We start from the raw sequence: 27,433 nt of genomic DNA, 5'->3' as shown, positions 1-27,433 counted from the left end.
AATAAGTTTTTATATGAGTAAAATCTCTTGCCAAATAGTATGTCCATGTTTCTAGCTGGTTTCTATCTTCTAAATAGTACTGTCCTTTCTTCTTCTTTTTTAGAATAATACTGTTAATGTTAAAATTAATGTTATCTTTCAAATTCCCACTCCGTAGATCTTCTCCAAGTGACAATGTCACAGCTAGAAGCTATCCAGTATGTGATGACTTATTCTATTAGTCAGTTCTTATACAATATTTCTACAAAGCTCTTCTATTCCATAATGATGTTAATGACTAGATCTCCAAAATGTAATAGCTTCTCAAATTCAAGATGGCAAATCACCTTCAAAACCAAGACGTCATTTCCTCAGATATAAAGGGGAACAATTTCAACGAAACAAAAACAATAGTCCAAATGAAAAGCAAATCGGCTCTGATCTAAAATTCCATCTTTTTTACAGCCCTTAAAGCTCTTCAAAAAGAAGAGAAAATATTAGGCATTTCATTTGATGCTGCTGCTGTATGCCTCCATTCACGAGCAGCCGCTGCGATCTATTTCCGGCTTTTCTAACTCCAATCGTAACAAATTCACCAACAGATCCATTTAGATTCTTTTAGCATTCCAAACTCACCAGCACACCGCTTAAAGTTTCTTCACCCCGCCAGTGCTTAAATTTTATTCCCTTCCCAGATGTTACCGGTCTTCTTCAATCTCCTGCATTGTGTTGTCGTCCACGGCTAGCGTCAACACAGGCATTGCAATCTGGCTGACTTTGCGCCACTGGCAGTGCGAGACCAGGCTGGTTTGCCCAGCAGGGTTTGCCAACCCCCAACCGGGCCCCGGTAGCATCCCCTACATCACCTTCCCTTCGGTGAGGATCAGGCCCGGTTTGTCAGAACTGAAACCCCAGACGATGGCGATTCAGGGCTATCCTCAATGGAGCGAGGGTAGCCCCGTGTTGCTGTGGCCATTGACCCTGCCCCTCTCCCTACAGGTCCAGTTTTAATAAATAAAGTGACCCATAAATCCCATCTCTGTGGTCTGTTTGTTTACTCCAGCATCCATCACAACTTCCCAGTTATTGAACAGACCTTCAGGAGGCTGAAAATTGGGATGAGATCCCTTCCTGCTGGAAGGAGACATGCTGTGCCATTTCCTACCTCAATAGTAAGAATTTCCTTGAAAGTTAAGCAATTAAAAATTCTCAATTGCAAAGGGTTGGTCATCCTTGCTATAAAAACTCTAATAGGCATAATTAAAGTAGGATGAGGAGGCAGCAACATTTGAAAAAACTTTTTTAAACATAATTTTGTATGAGATTTCTCCCCTGTATTCTTCACCCTGAGTTTTTGAAATAGAATATGACTTCCACCAGTGTTCTGTCTAATTTTTTTTCGGTGTGAGCAGAAAAGTATAATGTCTGAGCGGCACATTTCCAGGCCTGGGCATGGATTGGTTAGAAACAAAAGGGGGTCACATGACCTCAGGACACACAGCAACAGTCATAAAAATGAAACGGCAGCAAAGTTTTGATCCTCCGATCATCGGGTTGCTGCGAAGGTCCTAAGTGTTAAAAAGGGCCATAAGTCGCTTTTTTCAGGGCCAATGTTTCTATCTCCTGAGTAAGAAGGTTATTAAGTGAGTTCTGCCTCACTTTACCACCTTTCTTGCCACAGTCATTAAGTGAATCCCTGCAGCTGCTTGAACATCCCAAAAGATGTTCACATAACCCTGGGACATGGCCACCATCATAACTAACTTGTCAAGTGTCCAAAGTTTGATCCAATTACCCTTTTATTTTTCTAACAAAATCCTTTCTTTCTAGAAGGAAGAATAGAAAGAATAAAATGGAAAAGAGGATTAAAAGGGGATACAAAAAAAGAAAAAAGAAAAGGGTTTCATTCAAAGATTGAAGAAATTGGAGTTTGAGAAGGGTTGGTTAAGCTTGGAGTATTGTTTTGTTTGCTCTTTTTTAACTTCTGTTTTTCTATTTAGATACAGTGGTACCTCGAGATACGAGTTTAATTCGTTCCGGACCTGCGCTCTTAAGTCGAGCAGCTCTTATCTCGAACGACTTTTCCCCATAGGAATTAATGTAAATAATTTTAATTGGTTCCAGCCCTCAAAAAACTCACAAAGTTAGTCTAAATTATGCAAAAAGACATTGCAAGAATAAATGTAACTTTACTTATTAATAAGATGATAAGCTGAGAGCTTTCCTTCCCTTCCTCTTTTTACCCAAAACAATCAACATGGCAAACTTTTATTTTTATTCATTAAACTGTAGTTATTTATTCAACTTCACTGCCACCCAATCCTGTAGAGGGAGGAAAGAAGGGAGGAAGGAAAAGGAAAGCAAGAAATGGAGGGAGGAAAGGAAGGAAGGAAGGAAAGAAAGGAAGGAAGAAAGAAAGAAAGGAAGAAAGAAAGAAAGGGTGAAGGGACAGGAACAGAGGAAGGAAGCAAGGAAACTTATGAAAGGGGAGAGTAACTTCACTGCCACCCAATCCTGTAGAGGGAGGAAAGAAGGGAGGAAGGAAAAGGAAAGCAAGAAATAGAGGAAGGGAAGGTAAAAGAGAGAAAGAAAAAGAGCAAGAAAGAAAGCAAGCAAGAGAGAAAGAAAGAAAATGAAAGAGAAATAAAAATAGAGAGGGAGAATGAAAGAAATGGAAGGAGGGAAGGAAGGAGAGAAAGAAAGAGAAAGAAAGAAAGAAAGAGAAAGAAAGAAAGAAAGAGAAAGAAAGAAAGAGAAAGAAAAAAGAATGAAAGAGCAAGAGAGCAAGAGAGAAAAAGAAAGAGAGAAAGAAAGAAAGAAAGAAAGAAAGGCAACTTCAAAGAAAGGCTCACTGAGCATCTCTCACTCTCTCTCTCTTTCTATCCCTCTCTCTTTCTCTCCCCCCTCTCCCCCCTTCCCTCTCTCTTTCTCTCTCTCCCTCTCTCTTTCTCTCCCCCCTCTCCCCCCTTTCCCTCTCCCCCCCAGGCCGGCAGCGATGTTTTAAAACAGCCGCGCCGTTTGCGAGCTAACTCCTGAGGTGCGGAAGTTCGCCTTTGGCGTTTGGGCCACTCGGAATGTGAAATTCAAAACAGCGTTCGGATCCCCCCACCCCCAGCAGAAGCCAAGGACCCCCAGAGTGGGGCGGCAGGGGAGGCGACCGCCTCTCCACTCACCAAGTGCCGGGATACAAGCCGAGAAGAGCCGGGCTGGCTTACTTTCCTTCCTTCCCGCGCTGATGCAGAGCCACTCGAACAAAGCGTCACGCCCCCCTGACGCTTTTGGCGGCAAAAGAGCCCAGCATCGCTTCGGAAGCCGCCGAAAGCATCAGAGGGGCGCGACGCTTTGTTCGAGTGGCTCTGCATCAGCGCGGGAAGGAAGGAAAGTAAGCCAGCCCGGCTCTTCTTGGCTCGTATCGTGGAGAGGGGCGGCATACAAATCCAAGTAATAAATAAAATAAAATAAAAAAATGTCTCTCCTCTCCCAGCTCTTATCTCCAGTAGCTCTTAAGTCGAGCAGCTCTTATGTCGGGGTTCCACTGTATATGAATTTAGGAATTGTTGATCTGTTTTAATAAAGTTAGAAGTATTGATTATAATAAGATATGCAGGAGGTGATACTGATTTGGATTAATGCATAAATGGAATTGAATTTAGCACTTTGGAATACTGGTTAATAAGTTAGAAATATAATTGGTGTTGTGCTTTTTGAAGAAACATTAAGGAGGGAATTTAACTAAAAGAAAATGTATGTAACTGAATGACAAAGTTAGAAAAAAAACTTTTGCAACTTTTGGGGTGATTGATATTAGTTACTAAGAAAATACTGCATTTTATTCATGGAAAATTAGATGGTACATTGTATTGTTTGAATGTATGTTGAGAGAGAAAAAATTACACCCCCAAAAAAGTCCTTCCATCCTCTTTCCCTCCATTCATTTCATTCTTCCTCCTTCCCTCCATTTCTCCTTCCTTCCTTCCTTCCTTCCTTCCTTCCTTCCTCCCTTCCTCTCCACTTCTCTCTTTTCCCTCTCTCTCATACTCTCTTTCCAGGAAGGATCAGGAGCAGATTCCATTAGCTCCAAAACGGGGGGGGGGGGGACCCGGCTGTGTTGGAGGGAAACGGGGTGGGGAAGAGACGTGCTGCCAGGCACTCAGCTCCAGCCCCTCCCGCCTTTTCATCTTCCCTCTCCAAAGCTTAGTCCTCCCTCTCCAACCCTCACCCCTCTCTCCAAAGTTTCACAACTCCTCCCATTGTCTCAGCACTCACAATTGAAAAGCTCGCATCTGTTTTGACTGCCAGATTCTCCATTTCAAAATGCGGTGGGGGGGGCAATCTTCCAGGCCATGCTTTAAACCCTCTCAGGAGGCTTTTGAGACTCCTTCACAGCGATCGGGTGGTTGCTGTCAGCAGCTTTGCTGGCCATCGCATGTCTCCCCACCCCCTCTCCCCTCCGTCATTTCCCCCCTCACGCTCAATCCGGATCTTCTTTCTCTTTGGCAGCTTAGAGGTAACATTGCCTATCACCCTCCCCCCCCCCGGCAGCAACATCGAATTCGGCAGCAAGGGAACCCGGCAGCAAGGGGGCAGCCCCCAGCGCGGCCCTGGGGGACAAGGCAAAGCTTGGGGATGGGTTCCAGCCCCTTCATCCCCGGCAGCAACATCAAATTCAGCAGTGAGGGGACCCAGCAGCAGGGGGCAGGGGAAGAGGCAAAGCCGGCTGTCCAGGGAAGCAGAGCATTTGAAAAATGTGCCGTTTCCCTTGGTGCAGTCTTGACGTCATTTCAAAGCCCTGCAGAGGTGCTGCTGAGGAGAAGGCGGAGGAGGAAGAGAGAAACACTGCTTTGCCGGTCCCGGCAAAGACTTGGTGGTGGTGGTGGCGATGGCAGGCGGGGGTGAGGGGAGGCCTCCGCCATCCTCCTCTCTGAGCAGCCATTGAAAAGTGTGCGCCATGCATCATTTTTAGTGCGCTCCAGCCCACAGCGCAGCTTAGAGGGAACTATGACTTCCACTCTAAATAAGTATATCCAAAAATGTTCACCCTGTTGGTTTGAATATCTGGCCATCCACCCTCAGCTTAAACCCTAGAAAACCTATAACATCAGTGTAGCAAAATAAACTGTCTGATTTGTAATGTGCTTACAGTTCAAGTTACATTAACTGTAACAAAGCAGCCCTGTGACATATTCTAGTACAGCTATTGCTACATATTTTGAAGAAATAATAAAAAGGGAACATAATCATCTACTTAATTTGTCTTTTCCTTTTAGACTATCATGGGAACTATATTGGGAAAAGATAAATCGGTAAAGGAAAAAAATGGCACCATTCAAAGATGGCATCTTGGAAAAAAGGCCATTGTTAATTGATAAAAGATCCTATCCTAAATTTCAAGCCTGCCAGCTAGATTTTGCAGTGGATCTTAATGTTTAGCTTGCTCTTGAGGCTTGAGCAAAATTGTGGCCAGTTGGGAAACTTTCTTGGAAGACTGGATCCTTATCTTGATATGTTTGTTTTTCTCTCCTTCTCGTTTCATGTTCCCTGAGACCTCCCACCACAGAAGCTGTATTCATTAAAATTGCTCATTGACCTTCCTAGGGCAGTAGATTCTAGACAAGCTCATATTGCTTGTGGAAAATATGGCATATGGGAAGAGTAGTTAAGACACCTAGAGATAGATGAGCGCTCTCTCCGCCCTCTCCCCCTTTCACTTTCACAATGAAATTTGAAGAATTTATGATGAAGTGCATTTCAAGTATTGCCTTGCCTTGCCTTTTTATTTCTTTGCCCAGAACTCTGACAGGTGTTCCCTCCAGGGCATAGATGCTTCCTATAACATTTGAGTGAAGGGAGATATTGTCTGTGACAGCTTGTGTACATAGATCATGGTTTTATGATGATGGAAAAGTGTGCACTGATTGATTTGCTGAGCTGGGCTGACTTAAAAAGAGCTTGCAACAAGATAGCTTTCCTCGTGCCAAAACACAATTTAATCAACAGCTGACCAATCCATCATCTGGGCAGCAAGGAGGAGGTTGCAAATGCTGGGGAGGTGCCATATGACTAATGGACAAAAATGTCTATTCTTGGCATAAGCACACTAAGATACACATACTAATTTCTTTTCCCATATCTACTAATACCAAATCTTCTCTTGTGCGGAATGGCAAGGGAAATGGCCCTAAACTCTTCTCCTTCCTGCTGCTTAAACTTGAATCCTGACAATTTTTTGACACTTACTCACTAAAGGCTGGGATACTATTTGGTGAGAAGGGAGCTGTCACTCCTTTCTGGTTTTACTTAAATATCAGCCATCTGTGGCAGGTGTAACTTGTGTTAATTTTGGGATGCACATATATTTATGAATCTTGGAAAATATTTCTGACAATAAGTTATTTTGTAGATGTTCTTGCCCTGTCTCAGGAATGAAGTCTGATGGAAGTGAGAGGAAGTAAAATAATTCTGCCGTTGGGTGGAATTTAGGATTTGTCATGTTTCTTATTTTTTAAGATCATTCTTGCTTGGAAACTTTTGACTATATAGCTTCCTTGTCAATGATATTCTCAGTCATATCTATTACAGTCACCTTCTCAAAGTCATATGCACAATATAAAAATTAATATGTCATTGTCTTGTGCCCAGAAATCAATAAAGAAAGGGTAGAAAGTACACCATATCAAAAGGAAAGAAACATCCTACCATGAACCCAAAATTGTCATGAGTTTCACTTTGAGATTTTTGTCTTTTTTATTTTTTCACAACCTTTGCATTCATACATATACCATAATATACCGCAGTCTGCATTGATTGCCAGTTGGTTTCTGGACTCAATTCAAAGTGTTGGTTATGACCTATAAAGCCCTACATGGCATGGGACCAGAATACCTCCAAGACCACCTTCTGCCACATGAATCCCAGTGACCAGTCAGGTCCCACAGAGTTGGCTTTCTCCAGGTTTCATCAACTAGACAATGTCACTTGGCAGGACCTGGGGGAGAGCCTTCTCTGTGGGGGCCCCCTGCCCTCTGGAATCAGCTCCCCCTGGATATTCGTAATGCCCCCACCCTCCTCACCTTCCGTAAGAGTCTGAAGACACATTTATGCCACCAGGCCTGGGGCTGTTAGATCCTTTCGCCCTGCCCAATGAATGTGTTGAGAGAATGTTGAGTGAATGGAATGATTGTTTTTATGCTTTTTGGTTTTTTTAAGATTTTTAATTAATTAATTGGATTCAAAATATTGTATACTGTTTATTATATGTTGTGAGCCACCCCGAGTCCTCAGACAGGGGCAGCATAGAAATCCAATAAATAAATGAATGAATGAATGAATGAATGAATGAATGAATGAATGAATGAATGAATGAATGAATAAATCTAACTAACTAACTAACTAACTAACTAACTAACTAACTAACTAACTAACTAACTAACTAACTAACTAACTGTTAGCCGGGGCGGCTAACTGTTGTTAGCTGCCCCGAGTCCACGGAGAAGGGTGGCATACAAATCCAATAAATAAATAAATAAATAAATGGAAATAAATTAATAAATGGAAATAAATAAATAAAATCAAAACATTAGTTACATACATTTATTCAAAATGCCATAAACAAATATTCTAAATTTGCACCTTTTTTACTTTTATCTCCTGTCTGTTTTCCTTCTATATTTCACATTACTGCCTTCGCTCTATCTCCCTCTCTTCCCTCTACCTTTTTTCTCCCTCTCTTCCTCTTACCTATTTCTCTCCTGCTTCTTTCCACTTTCTTTCTACTTCTTCTTCCTCCCTCTTGTCCTTCCCTGAGTACTTTTCATCCTAATCCATTGTGTGGTTAACAGATGAACAATCCAAAATCCTGACTTCATTCCAACATTGGGGCTGTTTTTAAACTTACAACTACCCTTTATCCATATTTAACCATATGATATATTCCTCTAGGTATATATACTATTATCTAATGCTGCCTTCTTACCTCCTATTTTTGTTGCCTGGGTCTACCACTTTTGATTTTCAATTTTCTTTCTAATTATTCGCTACTGCTTATCTTCCAAGAGATTCATTATCTCTTGTACTTCTTAATTTTAGGCCATACTCCCTCTTTTCCTCAATTTGTATCTTAAGTAATTTTTTTAAAAGTTTCATTCTGCCATTTTTGAATGCCCTAAATTTCTAATATCTTTCCCCATTTTGCATCTCCTTTCCAACTTTATTTTCTTTTAACAAATTCTAGTCTTATCTCTACACTTTCATCCAATGGTTAATAACATTCTAGAATCTCCACAACAAAAAATCCCATTTGTCAATTATATAATCTTATATAGAGAGATCTTTAACAATAATAATTCTACAAATCTTATAGCATTCCAACAGTATTGAAAATTATCTGAATCCTTTCCAACATTAAATCAAATTTATGAATTATAAACATTTTATATAGAAACATGTCTTATAGAGTATGGTGATAGTTATTCAATTCTTTTATCCTTCCAGCAATTAATCTACTGTAATCTAATTCATTATTCATCAAAACTTACTTCAAACCAAAGTATATAGAGGTCTTATATAAAGACCTTAAAAATAGTAATTATGCAAATGTTATAATATTCCAATAATATCTATAATTGTCTAAATCTTTTTCAACATTAAATCAAATTTATAACATATAAATCATATAAAAACAAATCTGTCATGGGTGTTCCTTGATACATCCATATAATACTAACACTCTGTGCACTGCACTGGCTACCAATTGGTCGGTCACAGTTAAAGGTGTTGGTTTTTACCTATAAAGCCCTACCTGGCTTAGGACCAACCTATCTACCAGTGTCTCCTGTCATATACCTCCCAGAGACCAATCAGATCACAGGGAGTTGGCCTTCTCCAGGTCCAGTCAACTAAACAATGCAAGTTGAAGAGCATTCTCTGTGGCTGTCCTGATGTTATAGAACCAACTATCCCCCCCATGTCCTCACTACTCCCATCAGTGTTCCCTCTAATTTTTGGAGGGGGGATGGTGGGCGGAAAGGTATAGTGTCTGAGCGGCAGTCCCAAATCAATAAATAAATCAATAAATCAATAAACAAACAAACCAAAAACAAATAAAAAACCCACCCTGTTTTGCCTCAGATAATTTCAAAATAAAATACTGTACTGTGTGTCTATAACAGTGAGCTCATAATAGAGCAACTCTATCAATATCAAAATGCCACTTAAATAGTTGAGCTAGTTTCAAACTAGATTTTGATTTTCTTTCTCTCTTCCTTACTCCCATTCTTTTTCTTTCTCTTTTCCTTCCTCTCTTTTTTCTATCTGTTTCTCTCTTCCTCTCTTCCTCTCTCTCTCCTTCCCTCTCACTCTTTCCCTCTCGGCTTCTGGGCAGGTTTGGAAAACTCTGAGTTGATTATGATTTTTAAGTGAGCGATTGCTCACTGCTCAGCTTAGAGGGAACTATGACTCCCATCCTACTATCCTTCTGAAAGGCTGTGAAGAGCCTGGGGGACATGAATGCAACATCTTCTCATGTCCAACTACAACTGTTCTATATATTTGTGGATTCAATTGGTTAATTCTTTTTGGTTTATTATGGTTTTTTTTAATGTTCTTATTACTAATTGTTTTGACTGTTTATTGTATGTACTATTTATCATTGTAAGCCACCCTGAGTCCCATTGGGATTGGATGGCTAGAAGTCAAATAAATTAAATTAAATTAATAACGTTAATTAATTGTACATATTTATACACAACTAATATTATTAACATAATTAGATATAGCACAATAATTTTAAAGGGAAAAAAATCTTATAGCATTCATCAATCATTCATGGTCTTTTGGTTTCTCACAAATTACACCTTATAAATTTTTCCTTTCCAACCCCTTTTCTTAACCTTTTGTTTTCATTTCTTTTGTTTTTATACCAATACAGTAATTTCTTTTTTCCAAATTCCTCTCCTTCCTTTTATATATTATATTTTCATAAATCTGCTCTCAAATTCCTCCTAATTTCTTCTCCCTATTATCCCTCTTATTTTTAAATTGTTTCCTCTGATACCAATACCACTTGCTCTTTTCACACCATTATACATCCCAGTGAAATCATCAATCTGTTTTTTTAAAATTCTCTTTTCAGTTTTCATATTATAAATCCCACTGTAATCAATCTGTTTGACATTTTCAAATCTCTTTTCAGTTCATCAAAGTATTTTAACATCAATCAATTCTTCATAGATACACACCTCCATGTTGTCAAGTTTAAGTAATCTTAAATCCGTATAATCCCTCTGTATTTTCATCCAATTCAATCCAAAATTCTCTTATCTTTTTTCACCAAAACAGCTCTATCAGCTATTGGCTGAGAGGCAGCTGGTAGCTTTCTGGTGGGGGTTGCAACTCATCCCTCCCAAGATCCCTGACTGGTGCCTCTCCACTGCCCCTCCAGGCAGATCTGACCTGATTCTGGGTTGGTTCCAGGTCTCCTAGCAGCTGGGGTTCGGGGTTCCCTATGCCCATATCGCTAGGATGTTGGCCATGCTCTCTCCTGGGATTTTTGTCTTTTTACCAAAGAACATAATACAAGTTATGTAAATAACTTACCAGCTGGATAAAATATATTTATCTTTATTCTGTATTTGATACTTTTTAAAATGAGATCTTGGTACTCTCCATTCAAGTGTATAGATGTCCTTAAATTAAAGTGTACCAGATAAAGGCAGAATTGTCTTGATTGAGATCTCATCCAACAAGTTGATTAATAAACGAGAGCAAATGTATCTCACTTTCCTATTTGTATCTTCTGACTATGTCCTTCTCACTTTTGTCTCACTTTTGTCTGCCTGTCCTCCTTCCTCTGGGTTTTCCCCCCCCATCCATTTGTATGCTGTAAGCCTCTTTTAGTAAAGAAAAATTGAAGAACTTGTGTTATTCTCCATACCTTAGATGACACCATGTTAGTCATCCTATGACAATTTGTCATTTTGTCCATCTAGATGTTCAATGGATGAAGGAGAAGAAGAAATAGCTGGTGGTTGCTCATTGGATACTACAAGAATGTTTCATTGGTGTGAAGCTGTTCCTTTTGAAATGGCACTCTTGGTAGGTGATGGACCTAAATGATCTAGATTTATTCAGGTCATTGTTTTTACTTTTTTAAATTACAGAACCTATTTTTAATTAATAGAAACTATTTCTATGTTAGATCATTTTTGCTTGGATTTGTTTATTAGATTCTTCAATGTGATTTTCATATTTTTAACTAAGTTTTTAATGAGGAATTTAACCTCCCCAGTCACATTTTTTCTGCCTCCTTCAAGAAGAAACTAAAAACTTCTGAGGTTGTCCTTTTACAACGCTTAGATCTACCTTCAAAGTATTCTGAATAATTGTCAGAGATTAATAGTAATGTTGTATCCTGTCTGCCATTAGACAGAATCCTGCATCTTAGACTGCCCCATCTGCTATTTTCATGTGCCATTATGCAAGCAATAAATTTACTTACTCCCATGTTGAAATAAGACAATTTTGTCTGAGTCACTGCCAACTTTTGCAACAAATAGCAAAAAGCTGTGGACCACTGATAATAATACATAAATGTTTGTGTTAATTCTTGGTCCTTGAGACAGTGCAAACTTCTAACATTGGTGAGGCCTAAAGTAGTGATGGGCAGTTATTCATTTATTTAGTTAGTGTATGGCATATCATGCATGAACTAGCAATATATATTAACATTTCAACTACGATTAGTAGAACGCAATAAAATAGGAATGTTAAAAATATTTATGTTCAAATGTTAATGTTTAGGCCATCTAACCATTGAAGCGCAGCATCATTTATACTTTTAAAAAATCAGATACATCTACAGTTTGACATGGACCCCATAGTTACACTGAGGGGAGATGCTAGGCCCCATTTATATAGAGAAGACCCATGGTATGGAGTGTAAATGCTATTCAGGATCGTCCATTGCTGACGTGATAGTTCAAAGCCTCACACCTTTTTTGTGTAGTCATTTATATGTCTTCCTATGATTGGATGTTCATCTTTACCAAACTCAATAATATAGAAAAATTAACTTATTTAAATTATTCATTGGAGTGCCAAATTCCAAGAAAAAAATTGAAGCATCTTTAGTGTGGGATAAGATATTTATGTTCAAACCTCTTAATATGTCGGAAGAAGACCCCCTCGGTAACAGATAACAGTAGGAACAGCTTTATTGAAACGGTCGGCAAAAACTCAGCCGCACTTTACTTGACAGATTATTTATACAGGAACTTGCTGACAGAACAACCAATCATGTAACAGTAATACTGTATGCCCGCACGAACAGGGCTTCCCAAAAACAGCCAATGGCTGCAAGGGAGGTTTTACCCAATCAGATCTGCCGAGGATACATAACACCTCTTCTGTCAGACTTAATATATACATTAGTCTTTGTCTTCAATATAGCAGATTTATCTTTTTGTCTCATATTCTCATATTCTAATCAGGCTAGCCCTCCTCCTCCTATACCCCCAACATTTATTAAAAGGTTATAGAATGAATCACTTCTATTGTTTAGCATCACTTGACAAACTAATAATTGGATTTAAGGCACGTTCCACTAAATACAGCTTGAAATTTTATTATTCAATTTAAACTAATCCAATTAGTTAGAGATGATCATTTAATTTGGCAATGATTCTAATCATTCATCCGTAAAGTGCCCTGACATGAATTTTTTATTTTCCTTCAAAGATAAAACCATTATGAAGAAATGGTTTTATGAATGTTTGCTTGACAGTTCTTGATAGGAAATGTTCCAATCATCTAAAGATTTCTTCTGTCACACCTAAATACAGTCACCTTGTCATGTCACATACCTACCCAGTATGACAAATCACTATTATGCTTTCTGACACAATATGAAGTTATTAGGTTCCCAGAATTCCATAACAAAAGGCTATAATAGACAGAACAGATACAAATCATCTTATAGGTGACCAAAGAATAATTTAGATTTTTGTAAGAGGTTGAGGTATTTTTGTTTTGCTTTGCAAAGATTATGCTATAAATGATAAACCTACTGAGTGCTAAGAGCTAATCTATAGGCTAAAACTGGATTTAGTTTGGGGGGGTGCTTTTAAAAAAAAATTAACATGGTGACTTCAAGTTTAATAAATTTCTCATGTTAAGTTCTTGGTTAAGATATCATTCAACATGATGAGTGACAAGTGATAATTCTTGCTAGGGTAAACTGCCAACCTGTTAAACTTGTAAGAGGTGATAGATTCTACTTCATACATAAAGCCTTCCCAATTTCAGCTGCCTGTTTTCAGGACCAGGAGGACAATGAGAATAGGAACATAGCAATGGTGGATAAATGTTCTTATACTACATCTCAAGACCACAATTCACAATGTCTAAATATGATTCAAGACATAGTGCACAAAACTCACCGTATTTTTCGGAGTATAAAACGCACCAGAATATAAGACGCACCGTAGTTTTTTGGCAGGAAAATGAGGAAAAGAATCTGCTTGCCAGGTATTCATCTGGCTAGTGTCTTTAGTCTGGTCAGCTTCAGCACATTATTTTATCCCTTGGTTAAGGGCTTAAAAAATTATTCTGAGAGACTATCCATGAAAGAGCTTGCAAGCCAGTAAGAGCTGGAAACATCATTAGCACCTGGAAAGAAACAGTATAAGCAAGTAGAGCAATGGAAAAACCCTGCAAAGACTTAGGGCTTGGAAAACATTCTTCATTGTAGAGAGTAACAATGAAAGAGCTTGCAAGTGGGTAAAAGCTGGGAACATCATTAGCACCTGGTTAGGACTGGAAAGAAACACCTGGAGCAAATAAAGCAATTTAAAAAAAAACTCTACAAAGACAGTGTTTGGAATACATTCTTCCCAGAGAGTAACAATGAAAGAGCTTGCAAGCCAGTAAGATCTGGGAGCATCGTTAGCACCTGGTTAGGACTGGAAAGAAACTTATTCAGAGCAAGTTGGAATAATGAAAAAAAAAACCTGCAAAGTCTTAGTGCTTGGAAATCATTCTTCTTCTCAGAGAGTAACAATGAAAGAGCGTGGGTATATTAATAGCACCTGGTTAGGGCTGGAAAGAAACATCTGGGGCAATTAAAGCAATGAAAAAATCCCTACAAAGACAGCATTTGGAATACATTCTTGGCAGAGAGTAACAATGAAAGAGCTTGCAAGCCGGTAAAAGCTGCTATTTTATCAATTTCATTTCCATGCACCATCTGTTTTATTTTAGAAATCCAAAAAGAAGTATTTCAGTGACTTACATGATCATATTGTAGTCTGTGTTTTTGGAGATGCCACTTCAACCATAATTGGATTACGGAACTTTGTGATGCCACTGCGAGCCAGCACCTTTGCATTCAGTGAGTTGAAGGACATCGTCTTTGTTGGCTGCATTGAATACCTTGAGCGGGAATGGGAATTCATCCACAATTTTCCAAAACTTCACTTACTGAAGGTATGAATGTGTTTTTAGTGGATGGGAGGATCATCAGATGGGGCAATAGGGCTGTGTTACCACTGTACATGAAGCAAGAACATTGCATTCCTCTCCCTCCCTTGTTTTGGTGAAAAGGTGAGCTTTTAAAAAACAATAACACTACTTTAGTCTCTCTCTCTCACCCACCCCCTCTCCTTCCTTCCCTCTGTTCCCATTTACTTGCCTTAAAAATAACAGAGTCAGAGAAGGCAATGTAAAAGCAAAAGGGAAGCTTAACCACTCCATCCAATCATAGCTTATTTTGTTATCCATCCCATACAGCATATTCTTAAACTGTGTAGATTGTCAAAGGAGAAATCTGTCCTTATTGAAGCTTCAATCTCAATACTATCCTTAGTCCTACACTCTAAATTGAAGCTATCTCTAGATGGAAGAATATATGAGTTCATTTTCCTGGATCCCATTTTCATTTATTGGTGGAGATAATAGAGTTGAAGAAAGTAGCTTCTTACCTATTTTCCATATATTTCTTGGGTTTCTGCTTTAAACTAACTGGACTTTGCTAGGAACATTTGCTATTCAAAAATCTAGGAATCTGATTTTTGTTGCGTATGTTGCAAATTTATATATTTTGGAGACTATTCTGTACATTTTTATCTCAGGACCCCATGTGTCTCTTCAAAATGTTATTAGGAATGTTTATGTTAAATTGAAACTCATGTTTCAATGTTGTTAGTTCTATGGTTCTTACCTTATAAGCCATCCAGGATAAACTGAAGAGAAGATGACAGCATAAACATGTATTTTTTTTCTTTAATGAACATGTCATCTCTTGCATCAGGGTGGAGTCGGGATGACTGAATGGAGCTGAGCATTTACTGCCCAGATCAGCGTTTCCCAACCTTGGCTACTTGAAGATATTTGGACTTCAACTTCCAGAATTCCCCAGCCAGCATTCGCTGGCTGGTGAATTCTAGGAGTTGAAGTCCAAATATCTTCAAGTTGCCAAGGTTGGGAAACACTGGCCCAGATGCCCTTCCTGAAGCCTATGCACAGTTCACAGCAAATATTTTATCTTTGCCCTCAGAGAGAAAAATATCTGCCATTACCCAGGATCAAACTCAGAGCCTCAGGCATAAAAAAAGTAATAATTTAACATAAACAAAGAAAAAAATGTACTTTTTTTTTTACCAGGGCAGTGGACTCTCTTGTGCAGATCTCAAGGCAGCTGGCATCCAGTGCTGCAGCATGTGTGCCGTTCTGTCAGCCAATGCCAGTGATGCCAGTGATCAAATTCTAGTGGATACCAAAGCTATCTTGACTACCCTGAATATACGTTTCTTGCAGTTCAAGCAAACTACATTGACAGGTAAAACATGGGCACCCACTGAAGAAAGTTCAAAAGATGATAAGGCAGCGTTTATGGGATGCTGCCATCACAGGTGTGTTGTCATTCTGGCATCATCCGGATTTGCTGTAGGTTTAACTATATGTGAGAGAGAAGCAGGTGAGAAGAGGGGTGGGGGGGGAGGCAGGGGGGGAGGGAGAAGGAGGGAGCCATTTCAGGACATAATTCCTTAATTAGTCTCCACTTACTCACCATTTCTTTTTAACATTTATCTCACCTCTAAATTATATTTGATGAAGGATCTTAATCTATTTATGAATAAAATCTATGGGCAATTCCACAAGGGACACTATGAATGGTTTTTAATCCCAGCACGGTTGGCCCTTCTATTAAAACAAGTAGCCGTGTTAGACAGCAAAATGCTCTCTTATTTCTCTTGAGTCCCCCACCCATTCTCCTCTATGGTTCCTGACCTTGTACCTCTTTTTCAATGACCCTTAGATCTTGCCCTCACTGATTTATATCGCTGCGTCGTTCACATAATCTGAAAAACTACCTTACATCCAACATCATTTATTTTTATCATTATAGATTCTTTTCTTCTGTCTTTTCATTTACAGAAGAGTGAAGATTTCTCCTCCTCTTGGGAATGACAATATTAATTAACTGAAAATGAATTGGGGATGCATAACTCACCTAAGCGGCTTGCTCATTTCTTTATTAACATTCAGGAGGTTTTACAGCACACTGGGCAGGCTAAGGCAGAGATTAAGAGAGAGGGAAAGGGAGGAAGGGAGAAAGAAATAGAGGGGGAAAGGGAGAGGAGGGAGGGGAAGGGAAGAGAGGGTGCAACATAGAAAATAATTTCATCCAAAGCTAAGGAAGTTGTAAAAAAATGAAAGAAAGAAAAGAAAGCAGGCTTCCTAATGGCAATACATCAGTGCATTTCATATCCAGCAGAAATGCTATCTTTCCCAAGAGCCTGGCAGAGGCCAATGTCCTGTTGTGTCATTTCCAGCTCCATTCATAGTATCACTTGAAGCAGATATTTCCATTCAGACATAAAAATGTTTGAGATAAGGACACTGCAAAAATTCCATTTTATCTGATAGTGGAAGAATGTTACCTAATAGCTACAGCAAGAGCACAGAAAAAGCAGCTTCTGTTCTTAGTGAACTGAAGGAATTTTCCTCTAAAGGTGCCATCAAATGCTTCTGTGGATAATTTACTGTTCACAAATTATACTGTGGTTTTACCTCTATCTCTCTATCTCTCATATTTTCGGTATAAGACGCACCCTTTTCCTCCCTAAAAGAGGCTGATAATTAGGGCGCGTCTTATACTCTTATACCAGTGATTTTCAACCTTTTTTGAGCCGCGGCACATTTTTTACATTTACGAAACCCTGGGGCACATTGAGCGGGGGGGGGGGGAAGTTTGGACAAAAAAATTCTCTCTTCCTCCCTTTTGCTCTCTTTCTCTCTCTCTTTCTCTCCCTTCCTTCCTTTTTCATTCTCTCTCCATCCCTCTTTCTTTCTCTTCCTTCCTCTTTTTTGCTCTCTTTCTCTCTCCCTTCCTACCTCCCTTTATGTCTTTCTTTCTCTCTCTCTCCTTCCCTCCCTCCCTCTCTTTCTCTCTCTCTCTTGCTTTCTTTCTCTCTGTTGCTCTCTGTTTCTCTCTCTCTTGCTTTCTTTCTCTCTTGTTCTTTCTCTCTCATTCGCTCTTTCTCTCTTTTGCTTTCTCTCTCTCTTGCTTTCTTTCTTTCTCTTTCTTTCTCTCTCTCTTGCTTTCTTTCTCTGAGCTTTGCGGCACACCTGACCATGTTTCACGGCACACTAGTGTGCCGCGGCACACTGGTTGAAAAACACTGTCTTATACTACCCAGCCCTAACTAGCTGCTAATAATCTTCCCAGCTCTTACCTTGCAGGCTCTTTCATTGTTTTTCTCTGTGAAGAATGTTTTCCAAGCCCTAAATCTTTGCAGGGTTTTTTCCCATTACTCTAAGTTGCTCCAAAGAAGTTTCTTTCCAGCCCTTACCAGGTGCTAACAATGTTCCCAGATCTATCTTGCAGGCTCTTTCATTGTTTCTCTCTGTGAAGAATGTTTTCCAAGCCCTAAGTCTTTGCAGGATTTTTTTCCATTACTGTAACTTGCTCTGAAGAAGTTTCTTTCCAGCCCTAACCAGGTGCTAACAATGTTCCCCCCTTTACCGGCTTGTAAGTTCTTTCATTGTTACTCTCTGAGAAGAAGAATGTTTTCAAAATCCTGCCTTTGTAGGGTTGTTTTTTCATTGCTTTACTTGCTCCAGATGTTTCTTTCCATCCCTAACCAGGTGCTATTAATGTTTCCCAAGGTATTTCATTGTTTCTTTCTGTGAAGAATGTTTTCCAAGCCCTAAGTCTTTGCAGGGTTTTTTTTACCATTGGTCTAACTTGCTCCAAATGTTTCTTTCCAGCCCTAACCAGGTGATAATGATGTTCCCAGCTCTTACCCACTTACAAGCTCTTTCATTGTTACTCTGGGGAAGGGTGGAATATAAATCTAATAAATTATTATTATTATTATTATTATTATTATTATTATTATTTATTTATTTATTACTTAGATTTGTATGCCGCCCCTCCCCTATTATTATATAATATTAATATATTATATAATATATATTATTATTATTATTATTATTACGGTTGTTGTTGTTATTGTTGTTGTTATTATTACTATCTGTGAGGAATGTTTTCCAAACCCTGTATTGGTAGTTTGGTTTTTTTGCCCATTATCTTTACCTGCTCCAGCCCAAACCGGGTGCTAACAATGTTCCCAGCTCTTACCAGCTTGCAAGCTCTTTCATTGTTACTCTCTGTGAAGAAGAATGTTTTCCCAGCCCTAAGTCTTTGCAGGGTTTTTTCCATTGCTCTACTTGCTCCGACCATTTCTTTCCAGGTGCTACTGGCTTGGAAGCTCTTTCATTGTTACTGTCTCAGAATAGTGAGACAATGAAAGTTTTTTTAAAGCTCTTAACCAGGGGAGAAAATAATGTCCTGAAGCTGACCAGACTAAGGATGCTAGCCAGATGAATACCTAGTAAGCAGATTCTTTTCCCCATTTTCCTCCTTAAAAACTAAGGTGCGTCTTATACTCTGGTGCATTTTATACTCTGAAAAATACGGTATATAGAAGTAGTTCTCAACTTACAACCATTTGCTTACATTTAAAGTTACAGCAGTGTTGAGAAAAGTGTCTTATGATCATTTTTCACACTTATGACTTGCAGCATCCCTGTGGTCATAGGATCAAAGTTCAGATGATTGGAAACTGGCACCTACTGTATTTATGACAATTGCTGAGTTAATAATCCCTTTTGTGACCTTCTGACAAACATAGCCAGACTGACTTAAAAACTCTGTCACTTAACAACTGTGTCAAGAAAAGTCATAAAATGGGGCAAAACTCACATAACAATTGTCTTGCTTAGCAACAGAAATGTTGGGCTTAATTATGGTCATAAATTGAGGACTACATATGCTCTTTATCTCTGCTTATGCATCTATCATCTATCTATCTATCTATCTATCTATCTATCTATCTATCTATCTATCTATCTATCTATCTATCATCTCAACTATCTAGATTAATATAAACATCTACATGGATGAAAGAAAGAATGTGTTCTGTTCTAGCCTATTAGGATCGGAACAAAGGGAGAATCCATGTGCTGAGATTTCAAATAACACACTTTTATATAACAAGTAGGATTTATACAAGCAAACTCATGCATTTCAGTCCATCTTGGCAGCTTTCCATGTTAAATTGGATAAGATATAAAATGTTGGAGCAGCTGCCTGATGAATTTATAAGAATAATTTATAAGAATAATAGCAGGTTGCCAGCATGGCATTTCTGGAAGCCCAAATCTAGGACTGCTACCATTACAAACGTTGAAAGACCGCACCCCATTACCCAGAAATCCTCCTTTATATTCTGTCTGGGTGTGGTCAACTGTTTCCTAGAGATAGAACTGTCTAGACTTTCTTTCATAGACTCACTTTCTGAACTTTTTCTCATAAAGATATTCTTGTCGGCTTCGTGAATTTCTGACCCAGGCATATAATAGGGTCTCCTCTCCCATTTCCTCCTCTTCCTCTGACTCCGATATTACCACCATTAGGATTTCTACAGTCTCTGGAGGTTCCTCAGATTTCTCAGGTTCCAACTCTCCCTCACTCTCACTATTGACTCAGTTGTCAGGAACACTGGCATGGGGTACCAAGACGGGCCCGGTTCTTCCTCCTCAGAATCTGTGACTAACTGACCCAGTTGCGGACCACTCACAACAGGATGGAGGATGGGAAAAATCATAAAAATAACTTAAATCATGAACAGGCATCAGAAGAAAAACATGGTTTGTACTTTGGTGTAAAAAACAATCTCTTGTACAGAAAGTTAAATTTATAATATGATCGTTAACAAAGGTAGACAATTTCAATTCTGAAATGATGAATCTAGTATTTTACTTTTGGAAAGAGGAAACGAATTTAGGCTATGCCTACTTTCCAGGCAGTGAGTTCCGTAAAGTATATTAGGACTTTCATATAAATAAACACACACTATTAATATGCTTTTTAAGTTAGAAGGTTCTTCTGTTTCTCTCTTTTAAAATAAAATAAAGACAATTAAAAAATGTGCCTTTTAAACGCAATGCTTCTCAGTTGCTGACAGACCGGTTTTTGAGTTGTTTTGACATACTGCCACCCTGCTGTTCCCATTTAGTTGTTATTTTAAACTTTGCAATGGTAGATAACGTCTCCTTGTTTCATATTAAAAACTTTGCCAAAACTGGAATGGAGAAGAGGTTGTCATGAATGTGATGTAAGATTCAGAGTTTAACTCTTTTGAATAGTTCTAGAGGGAGAAAATTCTAGCAGGAAATGTTGGGTTTACACTAAAGATAATAGTAATTAAATGAGAATATTTTCCATCTAAGAAGTTTAGATTAGGTTATACGAAACCCTGAAAGAAGTTTGTCCCTATCTAGAGGTAGGAAATGAGGGGGAGGGTGTGTGGAATTGCACAAATTCTCTAGATTTGTATCTAAAGGAGATAGTAGAAGGTAAGATTAAAGTATTGAATCTCCAGGTCAGAAGTTTGGAAACTTTATCCTTCCTCTCCTTTTTATAGGCTGTGCTACTAGAACTGAGTTGTTTGAGGAAAAAATGGTTGTAGCAAGAAGCACCAGAGAGAGGAAGTTAAGGATTTAAAGTTAATATCGTTTTATTGCAGCAATCTCTGGCCAGATGCCGTGGCTTTGTTTACAGTAACAAGATTCAAACAGCTACCTCTTGGGACCGATGATCAAATGCAGACTATACCTGAAAAGGTTTCTGGCTTTTATAAAAACTGAAGGCCAGTGATATAGCCAAACTTGTAACAAAATGCAAAATACAGGTAGTTCTTCACGTACAACCATAATTGAGCCCAAAATTTCTGTTGCTAAGTGAAGCATTTTTTAAGTGACTTTTGCCTCATTTTTTCTTGCTAAGTTTGTTAAGAGAATCACTGCAGTTATTAAGTTAATAACATGGGCTGTTAAGTGAATCTGATTTCTCTATTGATCTTTCTGGTCAAGAGGTCATAAAAGATAATCACATGACCCTGGGACTCCGCAACTGTTATGAGTCTAAGTTACTATAAAGCTCTACATGGCATCGGACCAGAATACCTGCGGGACCGCCTTCTGACGCACGAATCCCAGTGGCCAATCAGGTCCCAATCAGGCCTTCTCCGGGTCCCATCGACTAAACAATCCTGTTTGGTGGGACCCAGGGGAAGAGCCTTCTCTGTGGTGGCCCCGGCCCTCTGGAATCAACTCCCGCAAGAGATTTGAATTGCCCCTACTCTTCCCGCCTTCCGCAAGATGTTGAAGACCTATCTATGTCGCCAGACCTGGGGGGAAATAACTATCTCTTCCCCCACTACCACCTTTTTTCCTGACTGTAATATATGAGAATGGTGTGATTGTGCATTAACGATTGTTTTTAATATTTTTGGGGTTTAAATTTTGTTTTTAGCTAATATTGGATTTGTACTCTGTGTATTGTATTGTTGTTGTTGTGAGCTGCCCCGAGTCTTCGGAAAGGGGCGGCATACAAATCTAATAAATCTTAATCTTATATGTGTCTAAATACATACCGTATATACAATAGATAGTGTGGGTTACTGAAGCTTCCTACAAAAAGGGGGAAAATAGATTTTCCCCAGTTTTACTCTAATTAGTACCCTGTCATGTTTCATCAAATTCAGATTGGCAAACTTAGTTACTGAACTAAATAATCTTTGGCATAAACTAAACATACAATAGTAATTTAGTTTGACAATTTAATATGATCCTGGAATTCGAACATACAGTAGAAACATATAATTAACTAATGTTTTGTAATAGCACCCTGCCAAGATGAGAAATTTCAGGTTGAGGTGATGTATATTGTTTGGGAGTAAAAATAAGAAAAATGTCCAACTATGAGTGGCTGCTTACACAAATCTTCTTACTGAAATTCTCATCTACTTTCTTCCAGACTTTTGAATTATTTTCCAATATACTTTCTTTTTCCAGATGAATTTCTTTGCCTACCTGTCTCTCTGTTATCCAGTCTGATCAACAAGAGCTCTCAGGAGCCATCAGTGGGACTTTTCCACTATTTCTTACTTGAGAATTTTCATTGGGATGGACAGGAACTGAAACCGAGACCCTCTGTATTCAAAGGAGGTTTCTTTTCAATAGTGCAGTTGAAGAAACACACAATTTTCATACTTACCCTAATATTTACTGTTTGGAATGGTCTCTTAATTATCAGACAGAGAACGTTCTTCTACATCCAATGGTACTTGATCATTTCAGCTTATAGGTGGATAATCTGAAGCTGAAAATCTGCCTGTTGTCCCATAATTCCATAGTTGAGGGTTCTTGGAAGTTCTGTATCCACAACTGCTTCAAGTTGACTTCTAGAGTGAGAAAATGTTCTTTTTTTCTTCCATGGTCATTTGGGAAATAATCAGAAGCCACTGAAATAGCTCTGATGGCATATCAACAAGAAAGGGCAGAGTCCTCTGCTTCCTCATGTTCCAAACATTATTTTTTAATAAACTGTAGAGCAACATTAATCTATGAAATAAACCTTGCTGGGATGATAATTTTTTCTTTTCTGATGCCAAACCAAACTATGTTGCTCCTCGAGGCAAATTCCATTCCAAATACTCAAGTTGTTGGCAGTTGGTCCTTCAACATAGGCAAAGAGATAGGATCTTCCACTATATTTACTCGTTTTCTGGGGCAGGACAGAACTTATGGTATGGCACATAGAGATCTCTCCTATATGAAAGTGAGCAGGTCTGAAGGCTTGGAAATATCTGAATTGCTGTGTTATTATCCAAGGCAGCTGATGTCTCTAATGTTAGGGCTCGTACAGTTCTTTTTTGGCAGTTGTGATCTGTTCTTGTGTCTGTTCTATTTTATCATTCAATGGTTAAAAGCCATTTCTGAAAACTTGAAATGTTTCTGGTTTGTATTTCAAGGGAGATTTTGTTGGGAATTCTTGATTCTATGTGCTAGCCTCTGGACCCTGATGGAAACTGAGTCTCTTGAAGAATTTCTGATAGCTCATTGTTACAAACCTTTGTATGATTTGCTGATATGATTATGGCGAAGATATTTGGGAGGAGGCATTTTTTAACAATTACCTTTTGAATTGTCTTTAGATTTTTTTAAAATATAGAAAACTGGAAAAATGTTCACAAATGTATAGATAGGCAAAAACTGAGAGTTTAAGAGAGAGAGAATATCAGTAGTTTGAAAGGAGAGGGGAACCTTTCAAAATGGGAAGGAAGAGGCATCAGGTAGCAGCAGCAAGAGCCAGCATATGGGAGGCAGTGTATGTGAGACAGCCTCGCGCCAGGTGTATTGGAGGTGTGTGCTCCTCCTCACCGCCTCACAGTCCCTCTTTTTTTTTAAGCCTTAAAGTTTTGGATTTTTTTGATTCCCCTCACCTCACTTTCTTCCTTTGGCAGCGACTCTCCTCCTCCTCTTCTTCTCCTTCTTCCTCCTTCCACCCAAATTCCGAGCTTTTATTTCTTTCCTAATGGGTTTGCACGCATTATTTGTTTTTACATTGATTCCTATGGGACAAATTTCTTCTATTTAAGAATGTTTCTACTTAAAACCTGGTCACGGAATGAATTAAGTTCTTAAGTAGAGGTACTACTGTATTAGGTTTGATTGCCTACAGTTTATATGTACAGGTTTAACTCTATAATTAAATTTCACCTCTCATGTCTTGCTAGGCTCATATCTTTCTTCAGTTACTTGTGTCAAGAATCACACAAAACAACCAAAGCAAAATCTTAATTATTCTTAATTAGTTTGACACAATCACGGACATTTAAACATTTTTCTATAAGAGAAGGATTATTAATTCTCAATAAATTAAATAAAACTAACAAAAGGAAAGGGGGAATTCTAGTTGCTGAATTGCCTGAATGCCGTTTGGAAAACTCAATTTTAATTACATGCTTGAAATCAACATTTTCCTGTTTTTCAAAAGACTTCCCTATTCAAATATATGCAAACAAAAATTCTTGAAAAACCAAACACCCAAAATATGTCAGTAAATACAAAAGGCTATGATAAATGCACATTGACAATGCTATGACAAATGGACATTCTCCATAACAGGGGAGGAGCCTTAACCAATATTAATTCATCCCAGAATACTACCCTCAATATTTCAATTTTGTCCTATCCTTCTTCAATGAAATTGTGATCAATTATCTGATATTTAACAAAATGAATGCAAAAATCAGTAAAATGACTTAAAGTGATCACTGTTAATAAACAATTGCAGATCTCAGCAGGTAGTAGTGGGTGGCCAATTTTATTTGGACTTGGATGCCAAACATGGTCAGCCCTGCTTAGTTATTTTTGACTAAGATTAAGCCAGGAAATGATAGGTAGGTAGATATATAGGTAGGTAGGTTGGCAGGCAGGCAGGCAGGCAGGCAGGCAGGCAGGCAGGCAGGCAGATAGATAGGAGAAAGAGAGAGAGAGAGAGAAAGACAGAGGAAGAGACAGACAGACAGTTTCCACAAAAAGCAATAGCAAATTATGTGTTTTGTTGCCAAGGTAACAGCATAGATGTATCCACCTAAGATATCGGGGTCAAATCTGACTTGAAAGAGATTTGACTTAAGCAGTATAGATCCTCTTTCTGAGATGCTGATAATTTCACTGTCTTTTGGAGCCTCTTATAGCATGTGTGAAATCCTTTCATCTCTTCAGACTGTTATTACAATTTGCTGAGTAGCTGCTATAGGTTCATTGACATATAAACTGGATTAACTGCTGCATAACAGTTCCTCTTGGATTGCATTTGTCTACAGTATGTGGATGCGCCAGTATCTATTTTTAATTCCTTTAGCTTTTGACAAAACAATCCTAGCAACATGTTTAATACTGCCCAAATTCCTGCTTATACAGCCAATTTTACTTTTAATCCAATTTATTACCACCTTGGCAGTATGACCTTGCTTTTGTCATTAACACATTGGAAAGAGAAATAATTACTGCAAATTTTTAAGGATTTAAGTTAAAAAGTAAGGAATACTTCCCTCATTTTCAAGGCTTATGTGCAGGGCAGTTTGTGCTTTGTATCAAAAAACAATAAGAAGGGACAATTAAATAAATCAAATCTGCACTTTTTTCTCTCTCTCTTTCATAAATTTGGTTTTATTCCTTTGTGTTGAAATAATTGCAATTGTCCTTTTTTTCAAAGTCATTCTATGATGAAGATAGGTGGTCCCTAAATATGATGAATAAATAAAAATCCAATTTTATCATATATATACACACACATACACACAAGCTGGTACAAGCTGATACAGGAGGCGAACCTGTAGCCTATAGCAGTGATGGCAAACCTATGGCACCGGTACCACAGATTGCATGTAGAGCCATATCTGCTGGAACACAATACACCACCCCCGCTCAGCTCCAACGTGCATGTGTGTGCTGGCCAGCTGATTTTTGGCTCTGGGAGGGCGGTTTTGGCTTCCAGAGAGCCTCCGAGGGGATGGGGGAGGGCATTTATACCCTCCCACCAGCTCTAGGGAAGCCTTTGGAACCTAGGGAGGTCAAACACGAGGCTATTGGGCCCCCAGAAGTTGGGAAACCTCTGGGGGGTGGGGGAATCTGTTTTTGCCCTCCCCAGGGATTGAATTATGGGTGTGACACTCGCACATGATAGCATGCACACATGCTCTTTTGGCACCTGAGGAAAAAAGATTCTCCATCACTGGCTTAGAGGCTAAGGCCACTGCCTTACAAGGTAGAGCCCTAGGTTCAAATCCCAGTAAGGGTGTGGCTACCTGATTAGGGCAAATAAGCCTGAAATAGATCTATAGTAGTCTCCCTCACTTTTCATCATCAGCAAAAATATTATACAAACACACACATGCACACACACATGCACATATATATAGCCCTTCATGGCATCGGACCAGAATATCTTCGGGACCGCCTTCTGCTGCACAAATCCCAGCGACCGATTAGGTCCCACAGAGTTGGCTTTCTCTGGCTCCCGTCGACAAAACAATGCTGTCTGGCGGGACCCAGGGGAAGAGCCTTCTCTGTCGTGGCCCCGACCCTCAGGAATCAACTCCCCCTGGAGAGCAGGACTGCCCCCACCCTCCTTGCCTTTTGCAAACTCCTAAAAACCCACCTCTGCCACCAGGCATGGGGAAATTGATTCCCGGCCATTTCGTTTTATGTATGGTTTGTTTGGGTTGTATGAGTATTTTTATATTAAGGGTTTTAACTGTTCTTTTTTAATCATTGGATTTGTATTGTGTATTGTTGTTGTGAGCCGCTCTGAGTCTTCAGAGAGGGGCAGCATACAAATCTAATTAATAATAATAATAATAATAATAATAATAATAATAATAATAATAATAAAAATACATATTTAAATTATATCACACACACAGATACAGACAGACAGACACACAGATACAGACACACAAATGCACACACACACATACACACACACACACATACTGTATGTTTGTTTTTGTAGATTTTCATACGTATAGGTATGTATTTGTTGTGTTAGGGGTTTTTTCCCATGTATTGAGAGTGTTTTTTGTGACATTTTGATGAGATCACACTCATCATCTTCAGGCTGGTATCCTGGGCTTTGTTCGCAGCAGTGCAAAGCCCAGGATACCAGCCTGAAGATGATGAGCGTGATCATGTGAAAACATCACAAAAATACTCTTGATACACAGAAAAAACCTGTACACCAAATACACACACACACACACCAAAATTTACAAGATGTTTTGAGGCAAATTTATAGGTTTTGATTTAGAGTATTAGGCTATATAAGGAGAACGGAAGTTTCTGGAAAAATATACTAAAGCTGCAATATTTAACATTTGATCTTACTGTCTTTTGGGGTATCCCGGAAGACTTTGATGGGGGCGATGGCTCAGCAGTTAAAGATGCTGAGTTTGTTAGATAACTGATGGTTAGGTTCAAGACTCAACCACAGAATGACAGGGTAAGTGCCCATTCTTTGCCTCAGCTTCTGCCCACAAACCAG

General features: G+C 38.9%; 1 protein-coding gene across 1 annotated transcript in view; it reads left to right on the top strand.

The window, feature by feature from the left end:
- Nucleotides 1-27,433, top strand: part of KCNU1 (potassium calcium-activated channel subfamily U member 1) — a 194,718-nt gene that overhangs the window by 125,977 nt on the left and 41,308 nt on the right. Inside the window, 5 exon segments of the mRNA XM_070765628.1 lie at nucleotides 10,965-11,070; nucleotides 14,233-14,457; nucleotides 15,634-15,791; nucleotides 23,724-23,747; nucleotides 27,383-27,391. Coding sequence (XP_070621729.1) covers nucleotides 10,965-11,070; nucleotides 14,233-14,457; nucleotides 15,634-15,791; nucleotides 23,724-23,747; nucleotides 27,383-27,391 — 522 coding nt within the window.

Source organism: Erythrolamprus reginae, chromosome 12 (assembly GCF_031021105.1).
Source record: "Erythrolamprus reginae isolate rEryReg1 chromosome 12, rEryReg1.hap1, whole genome shotgun sequence".
NCBI classification, from domain to species: Eukaryota; Metazoa; Chordata; class Lepidosauria; order Squamata; family Dipsadidae; genus Erythrolamprus; species Erythrolamprus reginae.
The sequence above is the reverse complement of the archived record's forward strand: the minus strand, read 5'-3'. Positions and strand labels throughout refer to the sequence as shown.